Raw genomic sequence first — 17,152 nt, forward strand, 5'->3', positions numbered from 1 at the left:
GATATGGATTTTTCTAAGCCGGTACTTACCGAGGGAATAGGCAAAATCCGATTATATGTCCCTGTTCGAGGTTGCCAGTAAATTGTTAGTATAGAATTTACACTTTATCCCGGGGGAACCACGGCCTCTCGACCGACTACCGTACCAGTCAATGCCGGGTATGGAATTAGTTAGCCAGTTATCTGTGTCAGATGCGTAGACGTTACGGTGGAGGAAGCCGTAACCGACCAGCGGTTACGTGAACCGTTCCCCATTGTGACAGGGAAATATAAGTTTCGTCTGCGATTCCGGTTCTAGATGAGTCAAGCTGACTAAATATGTGACAGGGTACCGGTATCACACATACATCAGATTTTTACGCGATTCTTATTTAGGTCTTTCGCTGTGAGCAAGATCTATTCAAAGGCCACTGACATCTGACGATGTATGAATCTAGTACTTTTTTGAAGTACAGGCAGTGGCGTAGCATCCACCCCGCGGTCGCGGGAGGGCCCACAGTGCAAAAGGGCCCAAGCGGTTAGAATTTAGAAATTTGAGCCGCGAAATCAGTAATCAGTAGTTTATTTTCTCACCATACTAAATGCACACTTGATATACAAATTGCAATAAATAAATAAAAAGGCATTTCAGGGTGAGGGGAGCCGCGAGAAACCAAATTTGGTTATCGAGCAGCGGCACCCATAAGCAAGTCTAACAAGGAAATAATAACAAAAAAAAAGTCGAACTGTGTATATACAACCAAAAGTTGCATCGCAAAACAAGTAATGCACATCTTATAACGTTAATGTTAGTTCTGCTCAAATCGTTTTGTTACGTAATAATGCCAGGGATTCGTCGATTTCCGGCGTCTTGTGGTTTGATCGCACCCGCAAAATTACGAAGGCTGTCAGAATGATGTCGAAAGTAAAACCTCTCAGTGGCGCACAGAAACGCAGAAAAAGGGCAGAAGAGGAAGCACGTATAAAAAAAAATTGAAGTCACCAAGATAAACGGCAAATTTTAGTTTACCATTGCCTTTTAATAGTGACATGTTATGCTTTTTGACCAAATAAAATAAGCGTTGTGTTAGCTTATGTCCGAGAGTTTTTAGGGTCATTTCCACGAAATATTTTTGCGGGGGGGGCACACGAAGGTTTTGCTACGCCACTAGGTACAGGAATCTTTAAGATTTGGCGTAATGTACCCAATTTATTTGTTACACACTTGGATGATCCGATATGTGTAATCTGTGACGCCGCGTCCGAGATGGATATATATAAGGCTCCATTTCAAGGCTGTGGGATTGGCGCAGCCCTAAACTTATAACGGTCAGTCAGTAGTTCATTTTTCACACCAAAATGAAAATATACTTGATACAAAAAAATAGCAGACGCGCACCGTGGGTATTATTAACGAGGCACCATACGTAAATTATCTTCATAACTGCTTGAATAGCCACAAAAAAAGCAAATGTGACAAAATTTTTTGATGATAACGGATTAGAATATCGTTTATAGATATCTCTTCTTGCATAATAAAGTCATAAGTGCCCCCTGAAAATTAACAGAACTGTGTTAAACATAACTAATATATGGTTGAATATTGCACATATCATAAATGTCTTATCATTTCTTTTTTTAAATGCTGTGTATATGAATCAATATAGTCATTTTACCTCTCAGGTGGAACTGATTAACAGTGGAGGAAAAAAATATATGTAAACGACAGGCTTGTCCATGGGGATGGGATTTCCATGGGATGGGACAGCACACATTTGTATTTCCCATGGGACTGAAATATTGCATGATTTTTGTGAAAATGATGGTAAAACAGTTCGTTATGGATTTGTGTCCATATATTTAGGTGCAGCTCTCTTCTTAGTTATAAAGAGCAAAATATATCCAGCATTAACAATAAATTTTGTGAAGGGGTTGATGGAAACATGTATAATAGTTATGAATTTAAAGTTAACAAAGTCAGTAAATTTTGTTGTTTTGCATATCCCTTCGTACATATAGTCCTAATTAGTAGACGCTAAACCTAAATTTAACATTTTTCATTGAATTGTATTCCAATGGGAATTCTGTGGGATGGGCCAGAGAAATGTGTCCCATGGACACGCCTGAAAACGGGTCAAATATGCAAGCAAAGTAAGTATATTTTGACTCCCAAATCAGCATAACGGCAACACATGATCTGGAAGTCAATCTACAAATAGGTAAATATAAGCAAAAGCAAGAGTTTGATAAAATTAGCGAAAATATTGTGGATAATTTTAAAATAGAAAAGACATGGGTTTGCTCACTCATGAAAGAATGAATAATAGAAAAATAAAAAACACATTTATTCTCTAATTCCCATTTGTAAACTCTGACCACGCGAATCGTCTTATCCTTACTCAAAAGATTAACAACAACAAAAAAATACTAGTATAAGAAAAATACTGAAAAAAGCAACTGGTACTTAAGCAATTAGGATGGAATTACCCAGAAGAATAAGAATGAACTGATTTAAACGTTTGTGCATATAGTAGACGAAAATAATCAAATGTAATTAAATATTTAAACGCTATTTTATACAGTAGATGAAATAAAATATATATACATATGCATAATTATCATGGAATGATTTTAAAACAGATCAAAAACAACGAGAGGAACCATTTTGAAAGAACTTGAAAACTAAAACTTTTTTTTTGAAGTCCTAATTCATACTAAATCATTGACAAATACAAACAAAATAAAGGGTACTCCTGAAGTATGTGGACCAAAATGGCGGACACTAGAACGTAGTATGTGTACAAGGTTAGGATTAGGCCATAATCTTATTCCAATTTTACTTATTTTAGTTCTATTAAGAGTCCAGAGACTAGCTAAGTGACTCTGATAGTATTTGTACCTGGAAGTAAACATACTACGTTCCGGTGTCTGCCATCTTGGTTCACATACTTCGGGAGTACCAAATAAAGTTCGATTTAAACATGTAAGGACGAGTCAATCTGACGTATTTTGCAGTTCATTGAACATTATAATATTCAGTAAGTGGCCTGATGAAATGCTTGATATATAATATTGAACGTGTAGTGTTCAACGTCTATTGTTGATCTCTTGTTAGTATTCAATTCCTTCTGCCTTCAATGCTCCATAAAATTTAACCTCGTGGTCAGGATCCGGATATCCATTGCTGAAATAGATTAGATTGCATAAGAGATTTTGGCAGGTGCATACGATTCGATTTGTTTTCAACTGAAGAAATTCTGACATTCGATAATGGAATTCCTAAGGTCACAAATATTTGACTCCTTAGTACTAAGAAATGCTTAACTTAGCGACCCCTGTGTGAGTGAGATTGGAATGTGAGATCTTGATGTGTAAAAAGAATGTCAACTTTACTCGTAGGTAGAGATGAATGTCTAATTCAGTGGTTCCCAAACTTTTTTTAAAAATTCCATGGCGAACCCCTTGCCATTTTTTAATGATTCACGGCCTTGTGCAATAAAACAAAATATTAAAATATCACAACAAAAAATCAATGCGTCGTATGAGGGAAAACATTAAAACAAACAAAAGTATATGACAAAGTTTAATGGGATGGGTGCACTTGTTTCGTTTTTAAACAGCATTCAGAAGTGAACTGGAATAGCAAACTGCCTACTTTAACTCCCTCCTATACCAACAAACATGCAAAAGGCAGTGTCAGCTAACTTGTAATGACAGCAATTGAACTCTTTCTGTGATATCACAATGGGGCAGCGTGGTCAAAACCGAAAGTGAAAAATCAGTGTCTCTAGTGATAGCAATGCAGCAAAAGGTGACAAATGTGTATTTGCAAATCTAATCAGCACTTAATTTCTGTATTATCAAGCTATGAGCCATATGACAGATTTCTTTCGCGGATCCTCCGAAAGTGCTTCGCGCACCCTAAAAGATCCGCGGACCCCAGTTTGGGAACCACTGGTCTAAATAATTAAATTTTTAGAATCTTCATTTTATTGATACTGTACCAAAAAAGGAAACATCAAAATCACTAATTAAAGCCATCCAGGGTGTAAATGAAGGTTTCGCCAAACAATAATGATACTGCAGATTAAAAAAAACAGTAATGTCTCCAAGTCTGATTGAACTGCGCACTGAACTGATCGTAGCAAAGGTGTAAAAACACTCCATAGCATATAAATTGATTCATTGCTATGGGCCATTGGTTAAATCGTTGAACTTAACTGAGTTGGCATCCCAAATTGCACGTCTTGGGTTCAAATCTCATGACCACCACCTCACCCTAGGTCAGGGGTCGGGAACCCATGGCTCGCGAGCAATATATGGCTCTTTTAGTGATGGCATATGGCTCCCAGAAAAATGGCATACGGCTCCAAAAGCGGGGGGATGAGTATTGTATGTTTCAACTTGTGCTGCATGTGAGCAGCCGTTCAAGGTCCGCAGCAACAACATGCAGCATCAGAAGTCCCATTAAATGTTTATTAACGTTGTAGGCCAGTGGTTCTTAAAGTATGGGTCGCGACCCAAACATGGGTCGCGGAAGGTTTAAAAATGGGTCGCGACAAGGTCGTCAATGCAAGGGCAACCTAAGAGGAGAATGAAGAATTTTCAGCTTTCCCAATGTTTCAATTTAGCTTCTAAACTCTGGTATTTAAAAACAATGAAATATAAAATTTCATTCACGGAAAGAACTGTCTTGAGCTCATTGTTACATCACAATTCTGATATGCCAGTCACGTGTATTATTTTTATGGTATCGGTAACCAGGCACGTCGCTAGTCGTTGTGTTGACCGCGTGGAATGTCGTCTTAGTGGATTAAAATAACCAAAAATGGGTGTCTTTTTGGTAATGTAAATTGTAATAGACGACGCAATGAAAAAGCTCGCTTCTCGACATTAGATTATTCAATATCTAAAGAAAATGTGACTTCATCTCGAGGCACCATTTACCGCGAACGAAGCAGTGTGTGCACATTTGATGAGTAAAAAGTTGTATATTGCGAGAGATACCGAAGGCCAGCTAGGATGTCGTGTTTGCGACGGACAGCGGACGCCTCATCTGCTACAATTCGCGACAAGGCACTTGTGCGAGCGAGGATATTTGGCACTGACGGTTATCAAAACTAAGCTCGCAATCGCCTCGATACCCGTGACAACTTGCGTATTGCGTTAAGTAAAATAGAGCTGTGTATTGAAGATATAATGAAAAGGAAATTTCAGTTTCATCAATCTCACTGAGTCAATGGACTGTTTCTAATAAATAGTTAAATAGTTGTCTGTATTTGAGTCAAACTGTACTAACATTAAAAACACATTTTGCGTTATTTAGGATTGGGTCGCGAGTATTCATAAAACTCAGATTTGGGTCGCGCTCGAAAAAGTTTAAGAACCACTGTTGTAGGCTATATGTGTTGACTTTTGAGTAAAATTTCAGGGCTGATTAAGTGAAGAAATGCTATATGGCTCACACGGAAATGCAGTTGAAAATATGTACTTTTCATGGCTCTCTTGACCAAAAAGGTTCCCGACCCCTGCCCTAGGTGTAGAAGTATTAGGTAGGCAATATTGAACCGCAAAAAAAACTAGTTCTTCCAAATAATAGCAGCTCATTATATATTGCTACATATCAGGGGAAGCTTAAACAGGGCTTTGTCCACAGCAAAATGTGTGGATAAGCGGCGTATATATAAAAACTCAAACATCTCGCTTATAAATAGAATTTTAAAAATAAGCAGTGAAACCATAATTTATGTCAAGTTGGATGGCTCAATGAAAAGTTGACATCAGAAAAGCAAAAGATTTAGTCGTCACTGGAATACGGATCAAATAATTACACAATTGAACATTCCCAATTCCAATGACAGGGAGGACAAGAAGAAACCTAGTAAACAACAGCTGGTCGTTGGTTACAGTCATGCTGTAGAAAATTTGGTCCTGAATACCATTTGTTGATTTTGATTGTCACTAAGAAACCACCCTCAGTAACATACACCTCAATATTTCGGCAACATCATGACAAATCATGGTCAATATTTATTAAAAATAGAAAGAACGCTTCCTGATCATCTCAGACCAATCAACTGAAATTTGATGGAAGTAGTGGATGCTTGTATAGAGCCTTGTTCAGAGTGAAAGGTGTATGATATCAGTGGTTGAGTGGTTGCAAATGTCACAAGCTGGATGGAAGTTTATGGGATCAAAATCGCAACCCAAAGATGCCTTTCTTCGATTTATATATAAGCGTTTGCAAAACAGTGTTTGACACAAATCATAACTTTGTGCGAAAGTCCAATTTTCTAACTTTGCATGGAAGGTCAGTTTGGAAAATAAATATTGATTTGGTTAATTTTAATTCACACTACTATTTTAAATCTTAGCTTTTGTTTGAACTAAATTTTCAATACATCCGTACGTGATATAATAAGTTGAGGTCCCAGTCAATCCTTGTAGGAATTTTACAGATTTTAGATTGTTCAACTAAAGAACTTACTTATCTGGACCTCCACGTTTGTTTGTCTTATGGGGAATTTTATCATTCCATATTATCTCTCCTCTGTTGCTTCCAGTCATCTGAATCTTGAAGAGTAATCCTGCATTGAATGCTTTCTCGAGCAACACTTTAAGGTACAGGTTTGCAGGCAAATATTCAGTGAATTCCTTCACCTCATATGTAACACCCTGCAAAAATAAACATACCGGTAATAATCATTCAACTTCCGTCTCTGAAAATTTGTTAAAACTGATAAGAACACTTGGGCATATCCTATGAACACTGTTCTGAAATACATTGAAAAATTCAACAAAAGCAGACAGTTGCATGAGCATGATTTGTAAATTTGTTCATGGGGTCATTTCACACTATCATCCCAAAAAGGCACAAAGCAAACAGCCATATATCGAAAGCTAGCACTGTCTATCAAATTATTGGAGCAAGCCAAACAGTCTAACCAGGATAGGACTTCTTTCACATTTATCCCAAGGGAGAGAAAATCCCATATGTCAGCATAATCATGTGGCGAACCACGACCTCTAATGAAATAGGTAGGAGTTTATGATAAGTTAGGTAGGCAATGCAACCAGAAAGATTTCAGTACTACAATAAATAGTAGTGCCTTGCGGATCAGTGGCTGCTCATACATAGCCCTGTTTGGAATAAAAGACATGACAAAAGTGTCATAGAACTTCATTTGGAAAAGTTGTCATTTTAGGCGTTTGGTATTCTATAGTCGGATAAAATATCAGATAAATTATGATCTTTGCACCGATAATTGCCAAAATGGAATAAATTACTATTTTAAATAAATTCTGAAATAATATTTTCCAATATTGAATATATATTTTAAACTGGGCCAAGTTAAACAGGAGTCTGTGATACTCAGTGGAGATATGTGAAAATTCAGTAATGCAGAATAACTGGGATAATCATTGCTTCGATTGTTAAAGATAAACATGGATTTTAAATAACGCCAATTTTTTTCAATCGGTAAATGTTAAAACTTAGAAGACAAATTTAAAAACCAAACCCTAAAATCAAGATTCAAGCTCTATTTACTATAAACAATCATGAATATACTCGTTTCATTTCAAAGATCAGCACTGGTAGAGGTAAATTTTGCAAGGAGCCATTAAACCTGGGGTCGGCAACCTAAGGCGGAGTAATATAATCTGGCCCGCGACTCTTCACTGAATTATAGTAACAAAACAGCTGTTCTTTATGTTCAACTTTATGTTCTTTTACTATTCTTTATGTAACAGAATTTATTGTGAGACATGTGTAGACTAAATTATATTATAACCTAACAAATATATAATTGCAAAAGGTTCATGGCGCCGAAAATATTCAAATGAAATTTTTTGAGATTTAATGCAATGAGGAAATAAATCTATATTCTATTCGAGATATGTAATACTGCTTAATTATCCGCTGGGGTTTTAACTTTCTAAAATATGTGCAGCCCACCAGTGGCGCACCACGACCTCTAATGAAATAGGAAGGAGTTTATGATAAGTTAGGTAGGCAATGCAACCAGGCCGTTTTCAACTTGGGGGGGGAGGGGGGGTCCGACCGGAATTTACACAGTGCAACCACGACGTAAGTCGCAACGCCACTAGGTGTCGCCCCGCTGAAACACGATAAATTGCTGTGGTTAAAAGGGAAACGCCATCGATTAAATCCCAGCCTTTCGCTTACCTTGCCCTCGTTCATTAACGGCGCTTCGCTATGTCTTGCACCTCGTGGGTAGCAAAACGCCGTTCATTACATTTCAGCGAATTGCTAACGAAAAGCTGTTAATTATTTTCAACGTTTCCCTCGCTTTGCGCCTCGTGGATAGTGAAACACGACTTGAATAAATTCCAGTGTTTCCCTCGTGCCGCGCCTCGCTCGTTGGGTGAATTCGTCAAGACTAAAAACAAAATGCACTTCTTGCGAATGGACCTTTTCCCGACCCTGACCCCAGAAAAATTCTAAACTAAACTGAAGCTCACCGGAAGACATAATGACAAATAAAATAATTGATTTACAACTAATTTTTGAAAACACAACTAAAAACTGACAAATTTAATGCAGGGATGTCCAAATCGAATTTAAATTCAAATATCGCAAACTTCAAATACTGTTTTTTCGTGTTTACAATAATCCCGAATATGGCGCACATATCCTATCACGTCGTCCATGTGTGGTTCGGCAATATATTACAGCTGACATGAAAGAATTTCGATAAACGCCGACTTGAAGAACTTATAAGACTTCGAGGACGTTTTTAATTGAAAATATTTTCTTATCATGTATTTTAACTTAGTCGAGATGGTTTAGGCGTCCTTGGCAAATTGTGTCTTAATTAGTTGTTTTCATCCTCAGTTTCGATAGTGACCGAACATAACAAGAAATTTTTTTATTTCTTGTAATATAGCGCGTATAAAAAAGCTCTTAAATAGTATTTAATATCTATCGCGGATTTCGTCGGCATCCGGCGTTGATGACAACATCGTTCAGTTTAAGTTAGCGGTATTCATTTACAAACAAAAATACATAACAGCCGAAATATTCAAATCAGTGCAGAGTTCAAAAATAAAACACGTTTTATGGATGGTCTCAATATGCACATAGAAAGAAGAAAGGACAGAGAAATAATGACTAAAAACTAAGAACGGTATGGTATGTTTGTGTACTTTTGTTTACCATCGTCATCATAATCAAATTAGTTAAACCCGATTCCCAAATTTACGTCCGCCAATAATGGAGAATAAAGATGGAAAAACGTGTTTGACTTTTTGAGTCGGCGTTGATTTAAATTTTTCATGTTATGTGTTATAATTTTTTGATTATAAATCAATACCTCCAACCTAAAATGAACGATATTGTTATCAACGACGTTGGGATAACGATAAAATCTCCGATAGAAACCAAATAATATTTAGAAGCTATTTTATAGATTTATAGAAATTAAAAAATTTCCCGTTAAGTTCGATCACTATCGAAACTGAGGATGAAAACAATTACGGTAATTAGGGCAGGATTTGCTTTTAAGTTTATTGCCGAGGCGCACAACATATCTTGACTAAATTGAAATATACGATAACAAATGTAAAAAAATTTCAACCAAAACGTCCTCGACGTCTTATAAGCACTTCAAGTCGGAGTTTATTGCAATATCTTTCACGAGGACTGTTAGCTATTGCCGTGCCACACATGGCTGCTTTCGATTGCAATAAAAAATGAAAAAAATGTGAAATGTTTTTAAATCAGAATGTGGACGGGGGCGGTAGGATGTGTACGGCGTTTTCGGTTTTCGGCCTTCCATATGTAGAAAATCTTAGATTAATGGAAGCAATATTTTTCCGAAAATAATTTTCGTATCCAGATTTTCAGAGTTTCTACTGCATTATTATAACATGAAGACGGGCTGCGTTACATTGCGTCAAAATGATGAAGCACGAGAGTATTTGTCACAAGAGAGAGAGAGATAGCATTATGCTATTGTCGCTTTCAATTCGCATCGACAGCGCACGATTTCTACTTTTTTGAGGTAACATATCTCATTTTCGAATACAAACATATACGCGGGGATAGCGATTATTACGTAACTAACAGCAAAAAGGTATGATTGAAGTCAGGCGGTGTTAAATTACGTCGAGGTGATAAAGCACTGGAAAAAAGTAGTTTTCACCGGATTGTTATGACCGTGGAACGACGTTGTTTGAACGTAGAACAATAATAAAAAAAACGAATTTGAAACGGGGGACACGACCCCGTAACCCCCCTGCTGGTTGCGCCACTGCGGCCCACCAATGACTTGCAACCCCTAATTTTGGTCCGCAGTAGAGATGTACCGATGTATCGGTATCGGCAATATCGGCCATTTTTTCGGTATCGGCCATGTATCGGTTAGATTAAGGCTGATATTTCCGATATATTTACTTTTTGATATGGTTCAGAATGTTTCAAAAGATAAGTTGGAATACTACTTTTTAATTTATTTTTTGTCTGGAGAGATCGCGAGCCATGAGCCATACATGTCCCCACCCCCGCGAGAGAATAGGATTCACGTGTTTTTAGCTATTTATCAGCCAAACTAGCTCAACTAATTTGGCTATTTTCACTGTCAAATTTTTATATTGACATTTCAAATATTACATAGTAATTATGAAGAAATATATCAACACAGCACATAACAAAAAGCAACCAGGCGCCCAGTTTTAAATCATACAGTGGAATTGGGGTCATTATTAACGGCACATGGACTTTTGGCAGGGGTATAAATTCTGACTGTTTGTTGTCAAGTACGAGTGTCATTTAGTCCGTCGACATCGATATACTAAATTCCGACACAACCATCCCTCTACGCAGGTATTGATTTCAATTTTGTTTAACTACACAATTTCTTTATAGATATATTGACATGACCGCCTAGCCCTAGAGTTAGACTATCTCAAAATATATGATAGCAATTGTAAAATATTATAAAATAGTAAAGTAAAAAAACATCCCCGACGGTTATAGGTAGGCCTACTTTTGTCGGTGCTGATTGATATTCTTTCATGTTGGCTTTGACTTATTGCGTCGACGATTACGATTAGTCACGGAATAAAATATTTGTAAAATGATTTTAATTTGAACGTAGGACGGCGGCGCTAGAATGTGTGGGTGATATTCGATATTCTTTAAAACACGAATAACGATATTCGAAGGTCGCGATATTAACATTAAATTCAAATTGGACATCCTGGCTTATGAGTTTTCTAATTAAACACCGAGATTACTAGTGTTACTGTACAATGTATATTAATTAGGTCAAGCATATGGATACCAAACATTAATTTCATATTATGTGATATATCTTTTTTCTTCGATCTGAAATAATGTGTACTATGAACAACGCTCAAAGACCATTGTTTTAACTCGTCTGCCCTACACAGCACACCTAATTAAGTTATAATTACATAGTATCGGTATCGGCATATCGGCCTTTTTGTAGTATCGGCGTATCGGTATCGGCGTTTTTAGCTGGTATCGGATCGGTATCGGCGACAAAAGTGGTATCGGTACATCTCTAGTCCGCAGGCGACAAAAGGTTGCCGACCCCTGCATTAAACCAACTTGAAAAGTAGCTTTCTGAAAATATAGAAAATATTTCTAAAAGATCCAAGTACTAAGACATTGGAATTAGTTGGAATTGGAATTAAAGTTGGATCCGAATTCAAAGGTCGCAAATTCAAGTTCCATACCCATTGCCTTATACAGTATGTAATAACTTGAGTAGGCAATGCTGAAACGAAAAATTGTGATCCATCCAAAATATAGTAGCTTCTTATGCATTAGCGGTTGCTTGCACAGAGCCATGTTTGGAGTGAACAAAGTAATAACGAAAGTGTAATTAGAATTTAATTGCTATCTGGGTACCAGAAAAATTGTATTTGGAAAGTTTGATGTTAATCATGGAATCAATATAAATTAATACAAAAAAAATCTGAGTTCCAGTAAATACATTCAATATTCAACCAACTGAATTCATTACATGACTCACATTCAGACTTCCAGCAGGAAATGAGTAGGTGATGACAAAAGCGCTATTCAGACCAATCAAGCCTTCATATCCTGGCAGTGATTCATGCAACTCTTCCACTGACATTCTTCCACCAGATGGTTGTTGTTTGATAATTCTTGGACCAGATGAAGTAGCTTGACTTGAAGACTGAGATTCTGAAAATTGAACATCATTTAGTTAGAGAGTTGAGCATAGGATTCAAATCATATGTAAAATAAAACGATATCATAACCCCCAATAATTGAGAAATCTAATGCTCTTACAACTAAAGAGTCATTATCAAGTTAGGTCATAACTTTAACTGGGGTTGACAATGCCTTGGTAATGTAGATTTGCACATCTAGGATGGCTGCCTTTCTGCAGAAACTCCCTTATTGAAAGCACTTAGTATCAACATACAATTCCAGGGCGGGTAAGCAAATATATCTCCATCCAATATTATGATATTTATATTCTGAGATGTGCCAAAATGTTTGCTGTGGTAATCTTTTGATTTTAGTCTATGTTTTTTTTGCAGAAAGCTCATTACTTTCAACCCAAAACTATGCAATATAATTTGTATTCGATACAATGCTATTTGCCTTTGAAATGAGTCTATACGCTCCTTGCTGCCGGTTTCAAGTCGATTTGACCATTTTATCAAGTTGGGCCCCACAGCTTGAAGTGGCCCAACGCTAGTAATCAGTCCCTATGCCCTGTTTAAACAACTGCAAAAAAACTTTACATTTTTTAATGTCTTCATTGCATTGAGGATTTATTCAACGATGCTAAATACTGTTGCATCATGTGAAAGAAGCTTTTCAAAGCTGAAAATAATTAAAGTATACTTGAGGTCTGCGGTCTCACAAGAAAGATCTAACAAATTGCCAATGCTTTTTATAGAAAGCGAAATTGCTAAAGCTATTGACTTTGAAAATATTTTGAATGATTTTACCAATAAAAAGGCTATAAAAGTCTTTTTTGAAAAGAGTATATTATAATGTAATTGCCTATTTTGGCTTTCTTGATGTTAGAGGTAAAACAATAACAGCTTTCACATTACCTTAAATTTATTTTATAGCAAGTGTTTGATGTCTATTTTTTGGAAGTTTGTATGTATGTTATGTTACGAAATAAAAACACCCATAAATTTTACTATTGAGAGAAGGAGCCCCACCATAAGATTTCTAATTGAGCCCCGCAGTTCTGCTGCGTACCCTCTCAAAACGCTTGTCAATTTGAACCAAAAACCGTGTGCTATATCTATTAGAATAGAAATGCTTTTAGTAAAAAAATTATTAGCGCAATGGGTGGTTGGGTCCCAATTTGCAAAAAACTTTGTCAAAGTCATTTTTCTGATATATACCGTAAATAACAAGGTAATATTAGATTCAACAGTACGTAAACTCTGTGGTCCGCATGCTTTGAACCAATGAAAAGGCACAGGGCCAACATTGATATGAAGCGTTCTCTGCTACATACTTTAGTCTATAAAATCTGTAGCCTATTATTTTTGTATTTTATAATGCAGGCAACATATTATACAGATTCATTTGTCACGCATGAACAGACAGAAGAAAAATATCATCATCAGAATAATGTCTTACCAACCAAACAATGCTTATGCATTCCCCCCTGTCGAGCTATGAGTTTAACAATCGGGCTTTTGTATATAATTAAATCATGTATTTGAAGGCCACTCAACATTTGCAAGATTTTTGAACCAAAGCTTGGCAATTTTCTTAAGTGTTATGCTGAAATTTTGAGTTGGGTGCCATTCCCCCAATAATGAAATTGGCCACTTTTAATATTTCATTTTAAGTTTTTTTTGTAAACAACAAAGTTTGTGCCACTGGAATTTGTTAAATTTTATTTTTTTAATGACTCGGAAACCCTAATATTAATTTTACAGTAATAAGCCTGCATTAAGTTACTTACAATACAAGCATTATAAAGCTATCAAAACAAAACTATCAATGAAAAACAGGAAAATAAATTCTGTTACCTTTTATCTTTTGCTTCAATTCCTTATTTTCTTTCTTTGTTTGTTCCATTTCTCGTGATCGTTGACACAGCAGCATCTCTAGTTGTTGTTGGAGTTTCTGCATTTTCTTCTCTGCTTCATCTTTCTGTCGTTTCAGTTTTTCCACTGTCTGAGGTTGCTTGAAGCCTATTAAATACATAAGCGATACAATCATGTGACAAGCTATAATAGGACATATTGGAAAGCTGTTATTCTGCTACAGAGGCAAGAAGCAGTTTTATTTAATCAGTTTCAGAATTTAAAGTGAAATTGGCTCAAATATCTTGATTTGCTATCAAGTTCAAACACAACCCCAGCATGCCCTTCAAAAACCCATCAACAGCTGCTAGTATAAGGATGAGCTATGGACCATTGTATAAAAACGTATTCTCTCAATATTTTATAATTCAATCATTTCCTATCCCAGGAAATTCAAATGGATGACTGAGACCTTATAAAAAATTTCTTTCTTCCATTCATATAGCACTATTCAATACAGCAAATACAGAAGACTTACATAAGTTAGGAAATGGGCAAGCCAGTTCCCCACCAAAGTATTTATGCTGTTGGATTTGATCCAAACTTGGTCGCTCTTTTGGAATTCGACGAAGCATCCAGCCGACTAAATCCCTCATCTCACTTTCAAGTTTGCTCAGGTCACATCCTTGATTTTGCATTATAAGGTAACTCCATCCAACAGGGTTATCACCAAATGGGTGACTCCCATCAGTCTCAATGAAATGTATCACAAGTGCCAGTGAGAATACGTCGGCTTGTTTGGATATGACATTGTCACTGTATGTCTCTGGGGCTCTCCAACCATCTGTGCCAATGCCAATATTGCTCGCTTTGGTGACAGAATGACCGGGTTTCATTTCTTTGCTCAATCCAAAATCTATCACTTTCAATTGCGTTCCATCTTCTGATATCAAGATATTATCTGGTTTTAAATCACGATGTATGACATTATTCCTATGGATGTGGGCAATGCCATTTACAAGTTGTTGGATGAGTATCTGCTTGATTCTTTTGGTTTGTTTTGAACCCTTCATGAAGTTAGTCAAATTGTCGGGGCCACATAGTTCCATGGCAATGAAAATATGCTTGACTGGGCCAAGGTGATAAATGCCAGAATCTATAATGTTAGCAATGTTCTGGTGATGGCTGATTTTGACCAGAATTCTTGCTTCCCTCTCATTTTCCTTGCTATACTTCAAGGATTTCACGGCAATATCACCTTGACCAGACTTTCCATAAATCTTCACACCCTTATAAACATTTCCAAGCTTGGAAATGGACTCGTAATGAAGCATGTAGAGTGAATCTGTCAAACGAATTGAACCTGAAATAAAAAATATTAAAGTTCCTGAGATATTGCACTATACCTAATACCATAATGGTAATCACATTTCTTTTAACAGTTTGAGCAATACAGCTAACTATGCCATGGGTTAAAATCCCATGCTCACCACCTGACCCAGGTATTAGAGCAGGCAATGGAAAACATGTAAGATAACGGTCCTTCCAAAGCAGTAGCTCCTTCACATCAGTGGCTACTTATAAGACCTTGTTCAGAGTGTGAACATTTCATGAAAAATCATGACTACAATATACAGTAAGTCACAAATATATAAAAAATGATCATTCACAAAAAGAATTCATGTAACAACAATCAATGTTTAATTTCACATTTGCCATAGTCTTATTAAATATTATGTTTCAACATTTTATAATGAAGAATATTCATTTCTAACAGTAAGTTACCTAAATGCGCCAGGTTCTACGACAACTAGTACATACTCACATATATGTAATATCAATTAATCAAAATGGACATCTTACCACATAAACAATTGTTTGTACGAGAATACTTAACCTGTGATTAAGTTAGACATTGTAAATCCGAAGACTTGAAATATTATCTTGTATTTCAGTACAAACCTTTGACTGGGTTAGTTCCCTCTGGAATTGCGAAAGAAGCACCTTCCCCAGATGAAGACTCTTCAGATTCTCTGTTTTTATTGCCCTTTCCGTATGAAATGCCAGAACTTTCCGTAATATAGCAGTCTGTATTTATATTATCTCCTGAATAAAATACAATGAGGCATTAATCTTCCAGCAGGGTGGATATTTAATATATAAATGAAATGATTCACTGACCTTGCTTTTGATTAATAATCACAGTCTTAGCTATCACAGCTCCATGCTTTCGGGATTCTTTCATCAGGTAATCCAGACCTCGAGCAAGATTTAGATCTAAAGCTTGACTTGTGCCAGGTAAGCTCAGTGCTTGTGCAGCATTTTGAGATGTTGTGGGATCTTCTCTATCATGAGAAGTTGAAGGTTGGTCTGGTGAATCTGAATCAGAGTCATCTAATTCAATTATGTCCAGGACTTTATCCATTTTATTCTCAGATTGAAATAGTTTTGGCTCCAATTAAGAACTGTAGATAACTGCTCGACTGCTCAACAGTAAACACAGAAATATTTCAGTATTCATTGAAACAGGTCAGATATTTGTTTCTAACTTAACTAAACGTTTTGTTTGTTTTCCTGATTTTATATTCCATTCCTTTTTTTATTTATCAACTATTTCATCCCTGCAAAACTGGTTACTGTATTATGTCGGTACTTAAGATATTTTTTCTTAACCATATTCAGATATTTCAGTATTTCAACTAAAACCGTATTCAAGTTTGGTATAAGATCTTACACAAGTTACAAATATTTTAATGAAAAGCCAAATAAGAATAATAAATATATATAATTGCGATGTCTTCAATTCGGGTATTTCTCACGTAATGATCGAATTAAAGCAAAGGTACCGTATGTAAAGCTAAGTCGTAACTGAAAGCAGCCATTACGAATGACTTCTCCTTTCCAAATCTGCTGCCAGCGGTGTTGTTAAATCGAGAGTCTACAAATTGACTAAATCCGGTAATCGTTTGTCCGCAAAATGCGACATCAATAAACACAAAGCTGACAATTTAACACATTTCGCAAGATTTTCATATATTACGTCATAGGTGACAAATGAGTTACGAGTAATCTTTATGACGTAATTATATCATATCAAAGATTGGTTTGTTCGTGTGCGAAGCTCAACATCGATTCAGATATCAAGTCGC

General features: G+C 36.3%; 1 protein-coding gene across 1 annotated transcript; it reads right to left on the reverse strand.

Annotated features, from left to right (window-relative positions):
* Window positions 1–544: 544 nt before the first annotated feature.
* On the reverse strand, window positions 545–16,892 carry LOC120333272 (uncharacterized). Its single transcript, XM_078114075.1, has 7 exons — window positions 16,185–16,892; window positions 15,966–16,109; window positions 14,542–15,366; window positions 14,007–14,171; window positions 12,002–12,177; window positions 6,466–6,653; window positions 545–3,162 (listed from the first exon to the last, which is right to left on the reverse strand). Exons 1-7 carry the CDS (start codon window positions 16,426–16,428, stop codon window positions 3,090–3,092), a joined length of 1,815 nt encoding a protein of 604 aa, XP_077970201.1. The 5' UTR covers window positions 16,429–16,892; the 3' UTR covers window positions 545–3,089.
* Between the last annotated feature and the right edge of the window lie 260 nt (window positions 16,893–17,152).

Source organism: Styela clava, chromosome 6, assembly GCF_964204865.1.
Source record: "Styela clava chromosome 6, kaStyClav1.hap1.2, whole genome shotgun sequence".
NCBI lineage: Eukaryota > Metazoa > Chordata > Ascidiacea > Stolidobranchia > Styelidae > Styela > Styela clava.

Coding starts and splice junctions, on each gene's coding strand:
- LOC120333272 (XM_078114075.1), bottom strand. CDS start 16,428: ATGGATAAAGTCCTGGACATAATTGAATTAGATGACTCTGATTCAGAT. Junction 12,178..14,006: donor ATTGAAGCAAAAGATAAAAG/GTAACAGAATTT, acceptor TTCAATTTTCAG/AATCTCAGTCTTCAAGTCAA. Junction 3,163..6,465: donor AAACGTGGAGGTCCAGATAA/GTAAGTTCTTTA, acceptor AATCTATTTCAG/CAATGGATATCCGGATCCTG.